This window comes from Pyxicephalus adspersus, chromosome 5, assembly GCF_032062135.1.
Source record: "Pyxicephalus adspersus chromosome 5, UCB_Pads_2.0, whole genome shotgun sequence".
Taxonomy (NCBI): Eukaryota; Metazoa; Chordata; class Amphibia; order Anura; family Pyxicephalidae; genus Pyxicephalus; species Pyxicephalus adspersus.
In genome coordinates, this window is record NC_092862.1 from 82,549,145 (window position 1) to 82,566,344 (window position 17,200).

Genomic DNA, 17,200 nt, shown 5'->3' on the forward strand with positions numbered 1-17,200 from the left:
AAAACGTAATGGAAAATCAGAAATAGTGAAAACAAAAATCTTGGGGTTTTCCCTCACTTTGGAGAGATTTCCTCTCATCTGCTGTTGTCTTCAGAGCAGGAAGTAATTGAATTTATAAAAATACTGACACAAGTTTTAGGCATCCCATACATATTTAAAACTAAAAAAAAGCTTTTCATTAACTCACCTATGGAATACTATCTGGCTTCTGGAGGCTCCCTTCTCTTACATTCTTCCCAACTACAGTATCACTTTGTAAACAACTGTCCACCACTACAGATTTGTTTTTGAATGTGCATGATGCAGGTCCCTAAAATTTTTGCTTCTATATTTAGTGAATATTCGATGTGTATATTAGGTGTTGCAAATGGTTAGAGTTTGGATAAAGATAGCAACAAACACAAGCATTTTCAAAAACAAGTCCCATATTTTTATCTTTACTTTTTCAGGGTTTCTAAAAACAATTTAAGTGTATGTCATGCCAACAGCTTTTTGAAAAGTGGGATTAGAACTAGCGTTTGGAGTTATTGCTATTTAAGTGTCCAACAGAGGGTTTGGCCTTACAGAAAAATTGATAATACTAGCATTTATCAATTCTTCGTTTGTACACTTTTGTTGTTTGTTACAGTTAGGAAGATCATCCCGTCTGGAAAATGCAAGACAGGAAGTAACCTTAATAGGGGCTCTAACTGTTTTTCTAACCCTTTTTTTTTCTAATTCAAGATATTTAGCTTGACATTCACAATAACATGAAAATCAAGTTTTCTCCCACAAAAGGCAAATGTAGGAAAACCTCTGTAATCCATTCTGCCTAAAAGACACTTTCCAGTCATTTTAATAATTGAGTAACAGAATTTAATCATATGTTAGATAAAACAAAGCAGAATATAAATGCAATTTAAAAATGTATCTAGTGTACCTACTGTATTTAGTTTAATACATTTCCATAAACTTTGTTAAATAAATCAACCCTGTAGGACTGTTGAAGGCTAAAGACTAGTTTACCTCTCGGTTTGAATATATATTTTTATATGAATTATTCCAGTATAAACGGTCAAGTAATACATTGAAGCTCCAGTTCCACCAATGATCCTCTGTTCTGATTTCATTGAAAAGTTGTACAGGGTTTCTGAGTGGAAAAAAATCAAATCACTATTAAAACAACAAACTAAAAGAAAAAATGAAAACATTTTTCTGGTCCCCCATTAGTTTGCCCTTTTTTAACTGTTGCCCTGTCTTTATTACATTTGTCATGGATGTATACTATATTTGATTCATGGTTGCAAATGATGAGCAAAATGTACCAGGCAAAAGGTAACGGTCTATTGCCAGTTTCATAACCCTTTTTCCTAAGTACCTTTTAAACAGTTAAATGTTTTGTATACCCAGCCAATTTGCATGGCAATGATTTTACAAGGGGAAATTTGTGTTGAATGCTAGCAAGATATTTCAAAAACGTTTTTTTCAAAATTATACATAAGTAGAACAGATAATTAGTAAAATAATACATTAAAATAATTTAAAATGGTTTACACTTGATACTTTTGTCAACTTTTTCTTTTATTATCCTATAAATTTACTAGGTATCGTACACATTTACTAGGTAAAGTGTAACTCCTGGCAGTACCAAAACAAAAACTAGGATGTCCTTAGTGAAAACTGACACCCAGTTTTAAGTGTTCTCCCCCAGGTCTCTTTAACAAGAATAAGGTTTTATCTTTTTAAGTAACTTTTTAACTATATCAAATAGGTGCTATGTATGTTATGTAACCAATATTCTTCAATACTACAAAAAAAATTATTCTTAATAATAACTTTAATATTTTCCATGTGTTTGATTCAAATTTGCTTACCTTATAAATTCTTTTCTTACTGCTTGGTTTAGAAGATGTTCATTGTTTGAATACTTCCCAAATGTTATAAAAACAAATACAGAAGTCATGAAGATGTAAGCCGTAAACTCCCTAAAAGATGTAAATCATAAGGAATTAAATTATACCTATATTTTTTAAAGAATATTACATACACAATGAACATTTTTATCAATGTATAGGTGCCATTTATGTTCACTCTTAAAAAAGGAAATATGTAAGAATATTAGTGTGGGGCAGTGGTGGTTAACTTTTTTTTTTTTTTATATAGGGGCCCCAAGTATGGTCACTTCAGCAAATGGCCACACATAATATTCAGTGAATGTAACACTACATAACACTGTCATACGCTTGAGTAATGCCATATTAAATGCTCAAGGAGTATACGCATTATATTAGATTATTACAGATTTCAGTAAATCCACAGTAGATTGTCAGACTGTAAACATGCTATTGAGGAGACATATTACATGTGACTGCCATAAGACTACTATTACAAACCCTTAGCATATCACGGTTTTACCAATTGTGCTACACCCCTTTTAGAAATTACTTGCGCCTTTATTTGGTATTTCAGGATCGATTATATAATATCAGAGGGAAAAAATATTTAAAAAAAAAGGAATAAACAATACAGAAAAATCTAAGACCGCAATTACAAATAAAATAAACCATCTAAAGCTGAACTTTGGGTTGGATGCAAAATTTAAATGCTTGTTTTGTTTAGGGGATGATAAACAATGTAAAATACTGATCTTATTTCTACCTTCACTTGTAACTGACACTGGTCAACTTACAAGATATGAGCAGGGCCCTCATTGTCCTAACATATATTGCTGGACCACTGGTCTGCAGCTTCGGCAAACTGGTCAACTGTAAAGGAGGATAGCTAAGGGAGCATTCGATAAAAGTATTTCACCTTATTTTATTCTCTTAAAACAAAATTAGATTTTAACCCTAACAGTGTAAAGGGTGCACCCACAGCAAGCACTTTTTCTCTAGCTTGGCATTTAGTGAGTCTAAAGAATATTTTTACCTCATTAGTCTAAGCACCTAGTAAGCACCTAGACAATAAAAACAAGGCCTTGGATGAATTTGGTCAGGCATTGCCATATTGGTTTTGTTAGAAACATTTTACATGTTTTCAGGATTTTTTTTTTTATTAGTTGATATATACTTTGTTTTCTGCAATAAAGTTGTGGATTGCACATTACCCTTGCAAATTCTCCTGGGGTTTAAAAGATTCAATCATCCTTTAACACATATAATATAAAAAAAAAAAATAAAAAAAAACTTGCTTCCAATGTTAGTTGATGTACACAGTCTTGAACGGGAGTCAGAATCCAAACAGCAATTCTAGTTTAACTAGCCACAACAAGCTATATATACGAGGATCCTTTGAGTGGGATACAATATTACTATAAAATGTATTTTTTAAAAGTAAAAAAAAAAAAAGGCACAGTCCCATGTGTAGCTCCAATGAAAAGTTATGAAGTTATGAATGCAATTGCTTGTGCAAAAATTACCTAAGTTTTAAATATAAATAAAAAAAATGGATCACAACACTTCCCGATTAGAAAAATCCTATAGACCTTTGACATGCTTCTTAGCACTTATTAGTCCAGCCTACCTTCTTAGGTTCCCAGAAAACAATTTTTTATAAACGTTTGCATTAGCTAAGCTCAATTTTTTGCATGTATTACTCAGCAAAAAGGAACAAAGTGTTGTTAATAATTATAAGCAAAGCATATATATGAACTGAGCCTTTATTAGTTACCAACATCAACCAACAATAATTTGTTTAAATTTGAAGGGTAAATGGAGCAGATTTGACACAAAAATACTTTACCTTAATATTTCCTTGATAACTGTCTTCCTTCTGAGCTTGTCTCTGGCTAGCCTTAATTGGGGACGTGTGGGTGGGCGTGCCAACCTTAGGTACCGAGCTCTCTTTCGGGCAGCAAGGATCTGTTTAAAGTATGGAACAATATTTAAATTTGTGTAGAAAAAATAAATGCTACATAATTTATAGATCATATATATTTTTGTTTAGACCTATTCTCTCCATTTTATTTATAAATTTTGAACAAATAAAAGTAAATATTTCTAAAACCATCTCTGACCATAGTTTGACAGTGCTCAATGTCTACCTAATATTGGAATTGCTGGTATAAATGCAGATAATTTTGAACCTAATAAATTGGTTTGATCTGACTTGGAGCAGTTGACTGAACTGATATTCTCTATCACTGTTAATTCTGTTTAAATTAACAGTTTAATATAGTTTTGGAAAAGGCTCTCCAATTTGGTCACACATAAATCACAGGGACACAGACTAAAATTTCTTGACAAATAGGCATCATTTTGAATTTGGGTACCAACCAGAAGAAGAAATAATTTCTTAAATTTACTATTATATATTAAAAGCCTCTAATTAGCTGTCATACCTTTTCAAAGTTTGAGGTTTCATGGCTACCCTGCGAAGATGAAGGTGTTAAGTGTGGTAACTGGAAATACTGTTCCCTAGCAATATACTTTACATCTTCACTTAATGCTTCCACAAAAAAGTCAGTTTTTTCTTTCTTTCTCCATGCAACAAAAAGTGCTATGAGTAAAATCTGAAATAAAAAATAATTTTACAATGTGTAATATCAAAAATAAAAAAAACATTGTATTTATTCAATAACCTTTTAGCCCCTTATTCTTAGTCACCAAACAGTAAAGTAGAATGGTCCTTTGCCTCTCTATGAACTCTTTTTTTCTGGACAGTTTCAAGGTATTCCTAGGCTACTTAGGTAATCCTGAACTTTGCCAGTGGAACCCTCCACTTGCAGAAACTTCCAATGAAGTCTACTTAGTTACTGTAGGTCGCTAGGTCCTAGGTTGAAATCTCGGCCAAGACACTATCTACAGGGAGTTTGCAGGTTCTCTGTGTGTTTGCATGGGTTTCCTCTGGGTTCTCCAGTTTCCTCCCACATGCAGTTAGGTTAATTGGCTACCCCCACAAAATTGTCCTTAGAGTCTAATAAAGACATATGACTGAATTTTTTAAAGTCACCATGAAAATAACCCACTAAAATATTTTTCAGGAATAAAATAAAACACTGCTGGCCTAGTTTATTGTCCAACATAATAAACCTGGTGTGATGTGTGATCTGTTCATTATCCAGCACCCATGGGGAACTAGTCAACTGTACTATAATGTGGGATTTAGGAGGTGTAAGTTCTGGACTTTTTTTTTTTAACAATGAAAAAAGTGAAATCTTTTTCATGATTTTATTGCTGTCTCTAAAAAGTGGTCATTAGTAAAACAAAATATATAACAAACAGTAGACATATTATAGACAGGTACACTGTGACAAATATCAACAAGGAGATCTTCTCTAAGGGGTCTATTTGTACTGAATCTGTCAAACATCTTACCAAAAAGGGTTGCACAATAAAAATGCAGTAGATCATAGAGAAAAAAACTGCATGCAGCCAGAGAACACACTTAGTAGCACTGAATCTGAAAACAAAACAACAAACATGTGAATAAAGATCTTTCTTTTATTTTATTAACAATTTTAGTATAGAATCTTGATTACAAAAAATTTGCTTATCTGCACTTAGTTTAAAATATGATATATAAAAATTGTAAATCATAAACTGAGTTCAGAGATAAAATTGGAAATATTTTGGGAGATAAAGCAGGCCATATGTGTTTAACCGTGCATTTGTTTCTTGCAAAGAGTTTGGCTTTTTAAAATGTTTTTAAAATGTAAAAAGGCAATCTTAACAAACAATGGAGAAGAAAATCCCAATATTTTACTAAGGATAATATAACAAAGTATTACAAGCAAATAGAAAGGGATAAAAGAAGAGGTTCACAGATTAGATCAATCCTTTAAATATTGTTTTAATGAAGTAGATAAAAAGGTCACCTGGATGCCAAACTTTTTCTGTTTTCTTTCTCATAGGAAAAAAAAAAGAAAGGGGAGGGTGTCACCGCCTACAAGAAGTACAAGAAGACGCAAGAGAGAGGATAGCAAGAAGGAGGATAGAAACAAAGAAAATTAGAGTCAAGAGAGAAATGTAAATAGGACAGGGAAAGAGTCATGGTCTTCCTTTGACCTAAGCTGCTCAAATACAAACAGAGACCCTGATTCATCAAGCAGAATCGGATTATCGGTCGCGCATTCGTATTCGCGATCCGGAATCGTACGCGATCGCGCTATTCAGCAACTGAAAAAGATCGCGGCCGGAGCCGCGCATATCCGGCAGCTTTACACTGGTGAGCGTGTATTAAAAGTCACTGTTCCCCTAAAAAATCATTCTTTCTAATGGCACACACATTACCCATAGCCCTAAAAAAAAAGCGATCGATGGCCGCGCGTACTTTCGCGCTTCCAGCGAGCGCGGATTTTATTGATGAATCAGGGGCAATGAGTAATCAGGGTTTACAGTGGATCTGCTGAGGAAGAAGGTGATCAGGTAACCTGCAATTGAAGTATGTCAAAGTATGTAGAATAGCAGAACTGAATCTAATAATACAAAGTAAGTCTCTCCACATTCTGTCCCCAAGAGGACATCAATTCATTCTTAGACATAATTTAATTCACATGGCCAAACCATTGAGACATGGTAGGTGGAGTAGTTTGTTTCCAATGAGCTGGGCTGCAAGCTTTTGCCACATTTAACAAATGATGCAAAGGAGATTTCTGATAATTTTTTTAGACATAGTAGGGGGGATAGTTCATGTTTGTTGCAAATATCAGTATCTGTAAGTTTATAGACCCTACACTAGATCAGAAGGAGGTTAGGACTGAATAGTTCCAAAACACATAGAGAAGGGTATAGAACTCGCCATTACAATGTCAGCATGTAGAGTCAGCATTAGGATAGATTCTGGCCACAGTTGAAGGGGTAATTTATAATTCAACTATTTGTATTTGTTACTAATTGATGCCTTGTGTTCAAAATATAAGAGATGTTCATGTTGGTGCTCAGTAAATGGTAAATTGGGGTCACAATCCTATTTGCGGACAAAGGGAAGAGTTGACGGGGATTTAGGATGTAACAGAAGTTGGTATGTATAAGAGAGGGAGTCGTAAACTGCCCCAGTAGTACTACATTCCAAAAAAGATGAGCCTTGTCCAAATGGTTAGGAAGGGGTAAAGAATAGGAGGACTAGGTTAGCTGGATGAATCTCCACGTATCAAGATTGGTGAGAGGTCAATCTGAAAAGTAAAAAGCTCAATGAATATCCTTCTGAATCCAGGGGCGGATCCAGAAAAATGACCACAAATAGGAGACATAGGTGATGGGCATAGGGCTAAATTCAGTGTACTATAAGATTTAAATACTACTTTAAGTGTGGTGCCAGTAAGGAGAAGCTTAAAGAGAGCTGAAAGTTCCAAATGTGCTCAATACTAGTATAGATGCCATTGCATACTCCAATCGTACCCACTGTTTTTAGTGGCCATGTCTCACCGATCTACCAAGCAAGTTAGATGAAAATCATCCAGGTAAACAACTGGATGATGGTAAACAACTGGATCAGAAAACACCATTACACCCTGAGATTTGTGGAGTCTGATAAAGGTTTTGCCTAATTAAGGGGAATTAATATGCCATACAAACCATACAGATCTAAATCGCTCTAGAAGAGAGGGGGGATTTTAATAATAAATATTTGTAATACATAAAGCAATCTATACATTAAATTCATTTTTTGGTATGTTACGTCTAACGAACCAGGAGAAGGCAGATTTTTTTAATCTTTTTTCAAATCTAGCTAGCAGTAGAAAATTAAATTCTACATTTAATGTAGAGGAGGTGTGTAGAATCTCAATGGTACTGGATGGGATAGAGATATTTAGGGCCTCAGACTTCTGTAAATTAATCTTGTATTTGGATAAGGAGGCACAGTCCCTAAGCTCTTGTAAGAGGTTAGGGAGAGTAATCATCTGTAAAGTAAAATAAAAAAGAATATCATCAGCATACCAGTTTAGCTTTAATACCAAATGCTGCAGCAAAGGTGCTTTTAAATATTTGCAGTAATTAGTATACACTGTCTTTTTTAAAATGTTTGAAAAAAAATGAATGTTAAATGTTTTCTTTTTTTTTTTTTTTTTTTTTTGCAGTAAGGTTCAACAATGTACCTGATTCCAATCATCACTGTTACTATTCCAAATCCAATGCTAAATGCAACACAGAGTGACCAGGCCACATAGACACACCATGGGGGCAAAACTTTGTATTTATTTAAAAAGGATATGTCAAACAATCCAAGCTCTAGAAAACAAAAAATACAAAAACACATTAGTACAATATGTATACAAAATGCACATTACCTATTTTAAGTCCCAAAAAAAGAGCCATAACTATTGAAGTAGCTGTATTTTAATAACACACTTCTGATTTCTATTTTGAAAAGCTTTTACTTGATCACTTCTGAGTTTAGTATTTGCGTTCCATGTTACAATGTATCACTTATGCTTTTTAGATCTTTAGGAATGTGCTATTCAGTTTGCATCATGATGATCATTATGTTTTGATTCTATTAGATTTGCTATGTAGATTGTTCACATGTTGTTTTTACCACATAAATGTATTTAATTTTGCCTATAAGCATAAAAACAATGTGAGGGGTTAACATTATAGCTTTAGGGCTCCATCTCATGTTTATTAGTCAAAATAGCAAAAGGAAATAAACATTTTTTCTCCTCGGGTTGGTTTCAGCAAGAGAACAGTCCATTAGCAAAAACAATATACAGTCCCCTGACTAGTAAAGAATCTTTTCTTGACTTGCTTCAAAATAAGCACTTTTCCTTTTCTCTCAGAAAACTGTGGACTGATTCACAGTCAGTCTCACAGCCACCTGCTGCTTAGTACAAGGTGTGCTTAACAGGCTTCTGGGCCTTAAGGAAAATGTAAGGCCCGGAATAGGGAATCCACCCCACTCTTGCGGATTCCCAGTAAAACCAGCCCCAGAAAAGTTTCCCTGCAGACAACTCAATCCCAATTTTACCAGATATAGTATCTGAGATATGCTGGTCCCACACAGTGTCCTTCCAGCACTCTGCCTATTAACAAAGGTGACCTTTTTGTCACTGTGTTACAACTGTTAGATTTTAACTCACTGACACTTACTTTTTGTGTTACATTTTACCTGATTGTTGCAAACAAGTGCCATTTGAGCAATCTTTGATGTTTCCTAGTGCAGCTGTTTGAAAATTACTGATACTACAACTGCAGTCTTCAAATCCAGTGGAACTTTGGGAAGGTGAGGGATAGCCACTTTTATGTTTTTCTCTGCCATCCCTGGAGTAAATACTTGAAGTGAAAAAATCTCCCTTAAAAAACACAAAAATAAAACATTGATAAGAGGATATTTTCATTCCGTAGAGCTTAACATACGGCCACTTCCCTTTTGCCAAGTCACTACAAATGACAGGAATCAACCAAAGGTTTGTCTTCCTTTGTAACTGTTACTACCACTGTCCTACCTGTAGTAATGTTGTACTCTGGAAGTGGGTATATTCCTAAATAATACTGAAATAATCCATTGGCGTAGCTGGACCAGGACCATGAACAAAAATGCAGGCCACAGTTATGGTTAGAAAAGACCATCTAGAGTATGGCAAAGCAGTTACCACTTTTCTGTTTCCTATCACCACAATCCCAGTTGAAGACACTGTAATGGGTGGCAGGCATATGCTCTTGTGATTAGATACAATAGGCTTTTAGGCAGGAGGCAAAGAACATAAAGCTCACACCATCCTATGATGTGTAATTTGTGCACATACAGTGTAAATCCTACATATGTGCTGCTTAAAAAAATATATAAAAATAAATAGGTAGTGAAAATCATGTGTACATGAATGGGGCCACAAAATATTAGCAAATAAAGCAATAGTCTATATCCCTACATGTAATTTTCAATAGTAAATATATCCACCAATGTGTTTCACTCATTACTCTAGGTGCAATTCTTACAGTCATCGGACTGGAACACACCACAGTAGAATGACCACCTGTTCAAAAGTAAGTCAAATATACTATAATCTCATTTCAATGCAATCAAACCTACCTATAGGTATGGTCTTATATTAAGTGTAGATGGATATTCCACAGCACAATTTTACACAAACATATAGGTAGGCCATACTTGGAAAAGAGGCCAAAAGTCCATGGTAAACACACAATAGTCCATGCAATCTTCACTTCTGTGTCAGCCCTGGAGTCCACACAATCATTAGCCATCAGGTGTGCTCACAAGCTAACATTTATCAAAGAAGTGTACTCTGCTCCCCCACACCTAATCTCTGCCAGAAATTATCAATGTAGATAATAAAAAAGTATTCCAAAAGTATTTCAAGTAAAATTGATAAGCAATTTAAACAATCGCTTATTTGTAGGTATTTATAGCACCTTAGTACTAAACACTTTTGTAGGTATAGGTGCTGCCTGGTACTATTTTTAACAGACAGTGGCCTAATGGGCCTTGTGGGATAGACACTGTCACTGCTGCTCACCAGGCATCGGCTGGAAGAGGTAGAATGGGCAACAAAAGGATCCCCTTCAACATTTGAATGTTACAACTAGGCAATTTTGGAGGTCATCCTCAATGATGCATTTTGGATTCCCTCATGGATAGTGAGTAGAGATTTGCCACTTTATCTGTATTGCATAAATATTCAATGATCCCTTTCTTTCTTGGCATGTATATGGGAGTCCTAAAGTGGATACTGCAGCATGATGGAGAACACGTGCTCCAAATGACCTGTGGCCATTAACACAACATAAAGTCATTTAACACAACTTGGTCATTTGACTACTCATCCTACCCACAAATACATTTTGGGGTTTATGCATTATTTTTGTGTGGTGTAACAGCTGGCCAATGAAAACACAGGGTTTCATCCAGGACGATAGATACAATTTTCCAAGGTTAAGATTATATGCAGAATATTTTTCTGTTTGATCAGGCAGTTTTCTTTCTGACCTGATGGTGGAACTGAGGTACCAGGCTGTAGGACAATGGGCTTCATGGCCAGGTGGGGGAGCTAAAGAGGCTTGGAATGATTAGGAATAAATTATTCCAACTGAAACCCATCCTGGCAGTTATGTTGTGCATGTAAACTCCCAGCCTGCTCTTTTCTGGGCTCCTGTTCTTGGCCTGTAAGCTGGGAGGAGTGCAAAGGAAAAACTGCTAAGGAATTAGGGTTTATGTGCAGCAGTAGGTTGCCCAGGACTGTTAGTGAGGGAACTAACAGTCAGTTGGAGGCTAAGTGGCCAGGTTTTATTTTATTGTTCTGTTTATTTGCCGTGTTTCTGTGTGAATAGGCTTAGTAAATAAACACTAACTGACCTGATCATTTGCTGTGCCTGGTTCCTGTGTGCTATACCTATCCAGTGAAGTCACACAGACCCCACTACCTTGCTAGTCCCTAAAATAGGTATGAATCCCCTCTTCCTACTCCTTAGACCCCAGCTATTTTATTTCTTGATCACCCCCTCCCCCACCGCACCTTTCTCCAATGCTCTGTCTATGAGGCCACACAGTGTTCCAGCAGGAAGTCAAAGGGGATGGTGTCAAATAATGTCTAGCTCACCATTTTTCAAAGCTCCTGTTTTCTCCCTCTTCAAACTGAGCTGTCCTGCACTTCCTTTTGTGCCACTCTAGTAAAGTCTGCCACCCTATTGTCTACCATAATTTTCTTAGTGACAATTTCATGGTGATCCAGCAATCCTGGAATGCATTTCCTAACCATCTTTTGTTAGCAAAAGGTTTCAATCTTTGACCAGATACATTTCAAGTTTGCTGGATCAACCAGGTTCACTGATTAAAGTGTACCTTCTCTAGTCTTTGAGAGTTATAATAAATCAGACCCTTTGTGTTCACCCCACTCTCTTCACTGTCACTGTCAGTCCTGCCCCTAAAAAGAGCAAAAAAAGAGAGACTTGTGTAGCAAATTCATAAATGTAATGCTCAAATAATTCCAACAAGTTCTCATGGCCATTAGCTAGAAGTATGGCAAAATAATTAGAGGAGGAGAAAATAGTTTTTGTAAGGGTGAAAGGGTAAGTCAGTAAGGGTAAAAAAATGTTTATAGAATGTGTTTTCCATAAATACATATGAAAATGCCTTTTTAAAGCCACTTGCCAATGGCCCCTGAATTAAGTATTGTCACTGAAATTGCTAGGGGGTCATAAAAACAAATGAAAAATGTGTTCCAAGTGAAAAACAGAAAACTTAGTGTACTGTTTATTTTGGGGAAACTTGCTAGATGCAGAATAGCAGTAACAAATTAATTCACATATCAGATAACATGCTTGGAATGCCTTAAGGCCAACAATGCTGATTTGTTTAATATAATAAAAAATATATAATTGGGTCTACTTCATCTCCACATTAGGTCCATTAAAGCCTGACTGGCCAGGAGAGGGGGGAACAGCAAGCTCACTAGGCCGGGAGCTCTCTCAACATTTGGGTACCAATCTCTACAACCTGTCCCTACAGTGCAGAAAATAGTAAAATGTGCACAAGGTATGAAGCAGCCAACTTCAGAGTGTATTAAACTCCCAAAATATTAAGAATTAATCAAGCAGCCCTAATAATCTGAAAGAAGACAAAATACAAAAAAAGCAAATCCACATGAATAAAACTTAATAAGTGCAAAAAAAATATAATCTATATTGGCTGTAAATCCAATAATCAGAGAGTCTTGAGTGACAGTGTTTACTTTGTGATCTGGTGTGCAGTGATTCTGGAGGATAAAACCTATGTTCTTTTCTTAGTGAATTCAGCTGCCATTTGCATCTAAAGGACTCTTTACAGCCAATGTGGATTATTTACATGTATTAGGTTATATTCATGTGGATTTGATTTAATTGTCTTCTGTCCTTAAAGTGGTTGTGGGAACTTGGGGGGTGCTTACTAGAACCTGGCTTTACTTACAAGAGCTAGATAGCTGGTCCCTCATCCTTAGGAATGAGTGCAGGGTTATACAGTGTTCAAGGGCTTTGCGATTAATTCAGAAAGTTGGTGGGTGGCTTCCTGACAAACATATTTTTTGTTTTTATAATGTATAAAAACAAAACTAAAATAAAAAAAACATGTTTTCATTAGTAGTATTTTCTAATAAACTGGTGAGGAGCAAATGTAAGATAGACAGTATATTTTATGGTGATTATGGAATTTGTACTGTTACTGCTATTGATGAGCAAAGGTTTTATTCTATGTTTTAATTCATTATCATTTTGTGGAGGATTGTTCATGTTCTATAGTTTATACATGTATATTGTAGCAAGTTGATAATTATGAACTTCACATATATATACCTGGTACTTCTTCTTCCAGGTATCATATGCCCAGTACTGGAAATGCTGCCATGTCAGACTAGATTGAAGAATTGTGTCAGTTTCTTGAATATAATGTTGATGACCTACAAAGACAGAGTAATGAGTATGCTGTATTTATCTAATATATGTTAGAAAATATAATATTAAATATAAATGTATTACCATAATTTGTTTGTTAATCCAGTACAATTATTACACTAAGCATTATTTAATCCATTGTAGCTACTTTTATTTTAAAAGTCAAAAGATTCTAAATATAGTAAACAATGCTAAATATAGGCAAATTATCCAAGTTTAGTATCTTTAATATAATTAGTTTACTGATGAAATAGGTTTGTGTTTAAATCATCACCTGTTGTTAAAATGGAACTTTCATTAAAATAAAAAATGACACCTCAAATGATATCTTAACTTCTACAGTCCCCCACAATAAGATTTGCTTTGGTCCTGTGTCGGCCTGGGTTCTTTCTTGGCCCCTGCACAGAAGAATCATTGCCATCTTTCTCCTTTGTTTTTTAGCTTCTGCCTAGGTCATAAATTCTCACTGCGCATGCGTGAGATTGGCACTTTTATTTTTTTTACATTGTAGGGAAACGCTACAGATAAAGCTATATCTGTTAAATCATGAGGTGATTTTTTTCAGATAGCTGTGCTCAAGTGCATAAGTGCATGGCTGTTTCTTTTCGGGTGAACTTATCTTCTTGTTTTTCTCCAACAGTCAAATAAACTTGCAAGTTCTCATGTAAATTAGGTAAATGTTGTACTCAAACATTGTTCATATGCACACATAACATGTATTATAGTAATATTTACTATCGGTAATAATACTATTATTAGTTTCCCCCTCGGCATCACAATTAAACTATATCAGAAGGATATTTTTATACATATAAATAACATATGCATATGTACATGAAAATATATTTTACAGGTAAAGACTTTCAGGAACATATGCACGAATACATGCAAATATATTTCACAAGCAAAGTCTTCCTAGAGAAGTTTAGATAGCACTTCTTTTATGAAAAAATATTACCATGTAATTCTATTCAAGCTCATATTTGTGACCTTCAGTTTACCTCTTACCTTCATGATAGTTCATATTAGAGGCCCTAGTCTTAGAATGGTCTTCTCTGAGATACTTATTAACCTTCTACAAAAAAAAAAAAAAAAAAAAAAACATAATAAACATACAAAAATCTGTAAATGTGCATTGTGTTGCAGAAAGATATTTTATATTGTGGATTAGGATAAACAGACAGTCCCCTGTTTAGCATAATAAACAGTGTATGGCAATTCATATACATAGCAGAGGAATCTGGAATTCCCAACTTCCAAGATTGACACACTATACTGGTAGTCCCGAGGTTAGGGACATCCGACATAAGGACGACTACTAGATATGAATGGGGCTTCCCTGCTGGCTTGTGTGCAAGATGGAGGCTGGGTGGGGGGAGGGAGCGGTTTGCATGACTTGCAGAAGAAGTCTTTTGATAAACACAGCTGAGGTTGTGGATGATCTTAAGACCTGAGCTGTTCTTCATCATCTTGTAACTCTTTAATGACCAAGACAAACTCTGCAGTTGTTTCTTTTTGCATATCAAAGCACAGCTTGCTCCAGCTAGAATGTCTAGGCTCTACTGAGTTTTTTTTTTTTTTTTTGCTTTGTTACTCACTGTAGGGAGTGTTTACAGTAACTGAAATCTGTCCTAATTGCATTTATAAAATAATGTACCTGTTCCGATACACCAGGGGTCTGCAACCTGCGGCTCCGGAGCCGCATGCGGCTCTTCAGCCTCCTTGTTGTGGCTCCCTTCGGCTGCCATAGGGAGATCTCTGATGGGGGATCCCCTTCCTCCCAAGACACTGCGGAGGAGGGGGATTCCCTATCCGGTGTTCTAATGAAAAAAATCCATCAGTGAAATAAATCTACCACGGGGCGTGTACAAATGGGTGTGTACAATGACATCCCCCTCCTTTGAACCCCAATTCCTCTGGAATGGGGAGATGTACAAAACCAAAAATGTAGGTGCAAGTGGGGGACACCTGTGACTAACACCCCTTAAAATTTCATTGCTAAGGCATCGTCAGAACATAAAGAACTCTGCCCATCAAAAAAATCTACCGTTACACATTGCTGGAGGCACCTGAACCCCAATTTCTCTGGAACAGGAACGGGGTACAGGTGAACAAAATTAGAGGTGCAAGTGGGGGACACCTGTGGCTAACACCTCCTAAAAACTCAACCCATCAAAAAACCCCTACCCTGTTACACATTGTTGGAGGCTTCTAGCACCTAAACCCCAATTTATCTGGAAACGGGGGTACAGGTGAAAAAAATTTGAGGTGCAAGTACGGGACACCTGTGGCTAACACCTCCTAAAAATTCATAAAAACTCTGCCTATCAAAAAAATCTATCCTGTTACACATTGCTGGAAGCTTCTAGCCTCTGAACCCCAATTTCTCTGGAACGGGGGGAGGCGGTACAGGTGACCAAAATAGAGGTGCAAGTGGGGGACACTTATGGCTAACACCACCTACAATTGAATCGCTAAGGCATCGTCAGAAAATAAAGAACTCTGCCCATCAAAATAATCTACCGTTACACATTGCTGGAGGCTTCTAGCACCTGAACCCCAATTACTCAAGATTGGGGGGTACAGGTGAACAAAATTAAAGCTGCAAATGAGGGACACCTGTGGCTAACACCCCTTAAAATTTCATTGCTAAGGCATCGTCAGAACATAAAGAACTCTGCCCATCAAAAAAATCTACCCTGTTACGTTAGAAGCCTCCAGCTAATGTAACAGGATGATACGTTAGAAGCTGGAGGCTTCTAGGGGCATAGTTCAGTGTTAAATTTATTTCAAAGTAGGCCTACACATGCACACTTGTTGTAATAGGTAAAATTAAAAAAATATTAAAACTTTTAAAAGTTTATAAACAGTGTTATGTTTTGCGGCTCCAGACTATTTTTCTTTAGTGGAAGAGGAGGCAAAATGGCTCTTTTGATAGTAAAGGTTGCTGACCCCTGCGATACATATACAAATTCAACTTAAGAACAAACCTACAGTCCCTATCTCATATATGTAACCCAGGGACTACCTGTATAATGGTTAACACTTACAAAGTCTGTCTTACCTTACTAGACCTAAACAGAAGTGATAATACCAAGGCAATTGGATACACAACCATTGTAGTTTGAAATCCAGATATCAGGGAAGTAATAGAAATGTCAATAAGGCCATTCTCCGCAGTTAACTTTCATAAAAAAAAAAAAAGGTTAGGACACGTTTCAGTTTTTTTAAACAGTAGCAAGGATTCTAGTAAACATTTGCTAAAGCTTTAAAAATATTTACTGTTTTTATTAAACAAAATGTATCCAATCATTCAATTACTTTTGTAAAACTTTTAAAATGCAAAATATTTAAATATATCCAAACTTGACTGACATTTGGAAACAAGACTGCATCAGTGAAGTCTAGATGGACTGTTTCCCTTTTCATTCCAATGGGGCAGTCCACGCCAGAGAGTATTCTTAGTGAGCTTTTAATGAAACATCCTACAGTGTTTTTGCAAATAGTTAAAAGGACATAAATGCCCAAAAATGCTCCCCAACTGCCCAAAAACTTTAAATACCCACCCCCCCCTGACATGAATGGGGTTTGGGGGCATTTTTAGGGATTTTGGGGCATATTCTAGGTCTTCTAGCATATTCGCTGTTTCTTGCTCTTTTTATGACACATTTTGGATTAAAATTATTTTTTTTAAATGCTTAAAAACTCATATAAAAGCAGTTTAAGCATTTTTAAGTGTCTCAATTAAAGTCCATGTAGACTTAGCCTTACACTATAGTTAATCTTCAATGCTTACAAAGCGTAAATAACTTTACCCAATTTAAATCTTCTGAAATTTTTAACTGTAACCTAAAAGAACAGCTAATGCAAAGCTGAAAAACCTGTTATCTCTACTAACCATT

The 17,200-nt window shown here is 35.8% G+C and overlaps 1 protein-coding gene across 1 annotated transcript in view; it reads right to left on the minus strand.

Moving 5' to 3' along the window:
* PKD1L1 (polycystin 1 like 1, transient receptor potential channel interacting) overlaps positions 1 to 17,200 on the minus strand; it is a 113,645-nt gene that overhangs the window by 27,134 nt on the left and 69,311 nt on the right. Inside the window, exons 28-37 of the mRNA XM_072413367.1 lie at positions 16,363 to 16,482; positions 14,307 to 14,373; positions 13,200 to 13,303; positions 9,025 to 9,208; positions 8,015 to 8,180; positions 5,295 to 5,379; positions 4,319 to 4,489; positions 3,721 to 3,839; positions 1,854 to 1,964; positions 1,006 to 1,129 (exon numbers count right to left, since the gene is read on the minus strand). Coding sequence (XP_072269468.1) covers positions 1,006 to 1,129; positions 1,854 to 1,964; positions 3,721 to 3,839; positions 4,319 to 4,489; positions 5,295 to 5,379; positions 8,015 to 8,180; positions 9,025 to 9,208; positions 13,200 to 13,303; positions 14,307 to 14,373; positions 16,363 to 16,482 — 1,251 coding nt within the window. The remainder of the gene's footprint in view (positions 1 to 1,005; positions 1,130 to 1,853; positions 1,965 to 3,720; positions 3,840 to 4,318; positions 4,490 to 5,294; positions 5,380 to 8,014; positions 8,181 to 9,024; positions 9,209 to 13,199; positions 13,304 to 14,306; positions 14,374 to 16,362; positions 16,483 to 17,200) is intronic.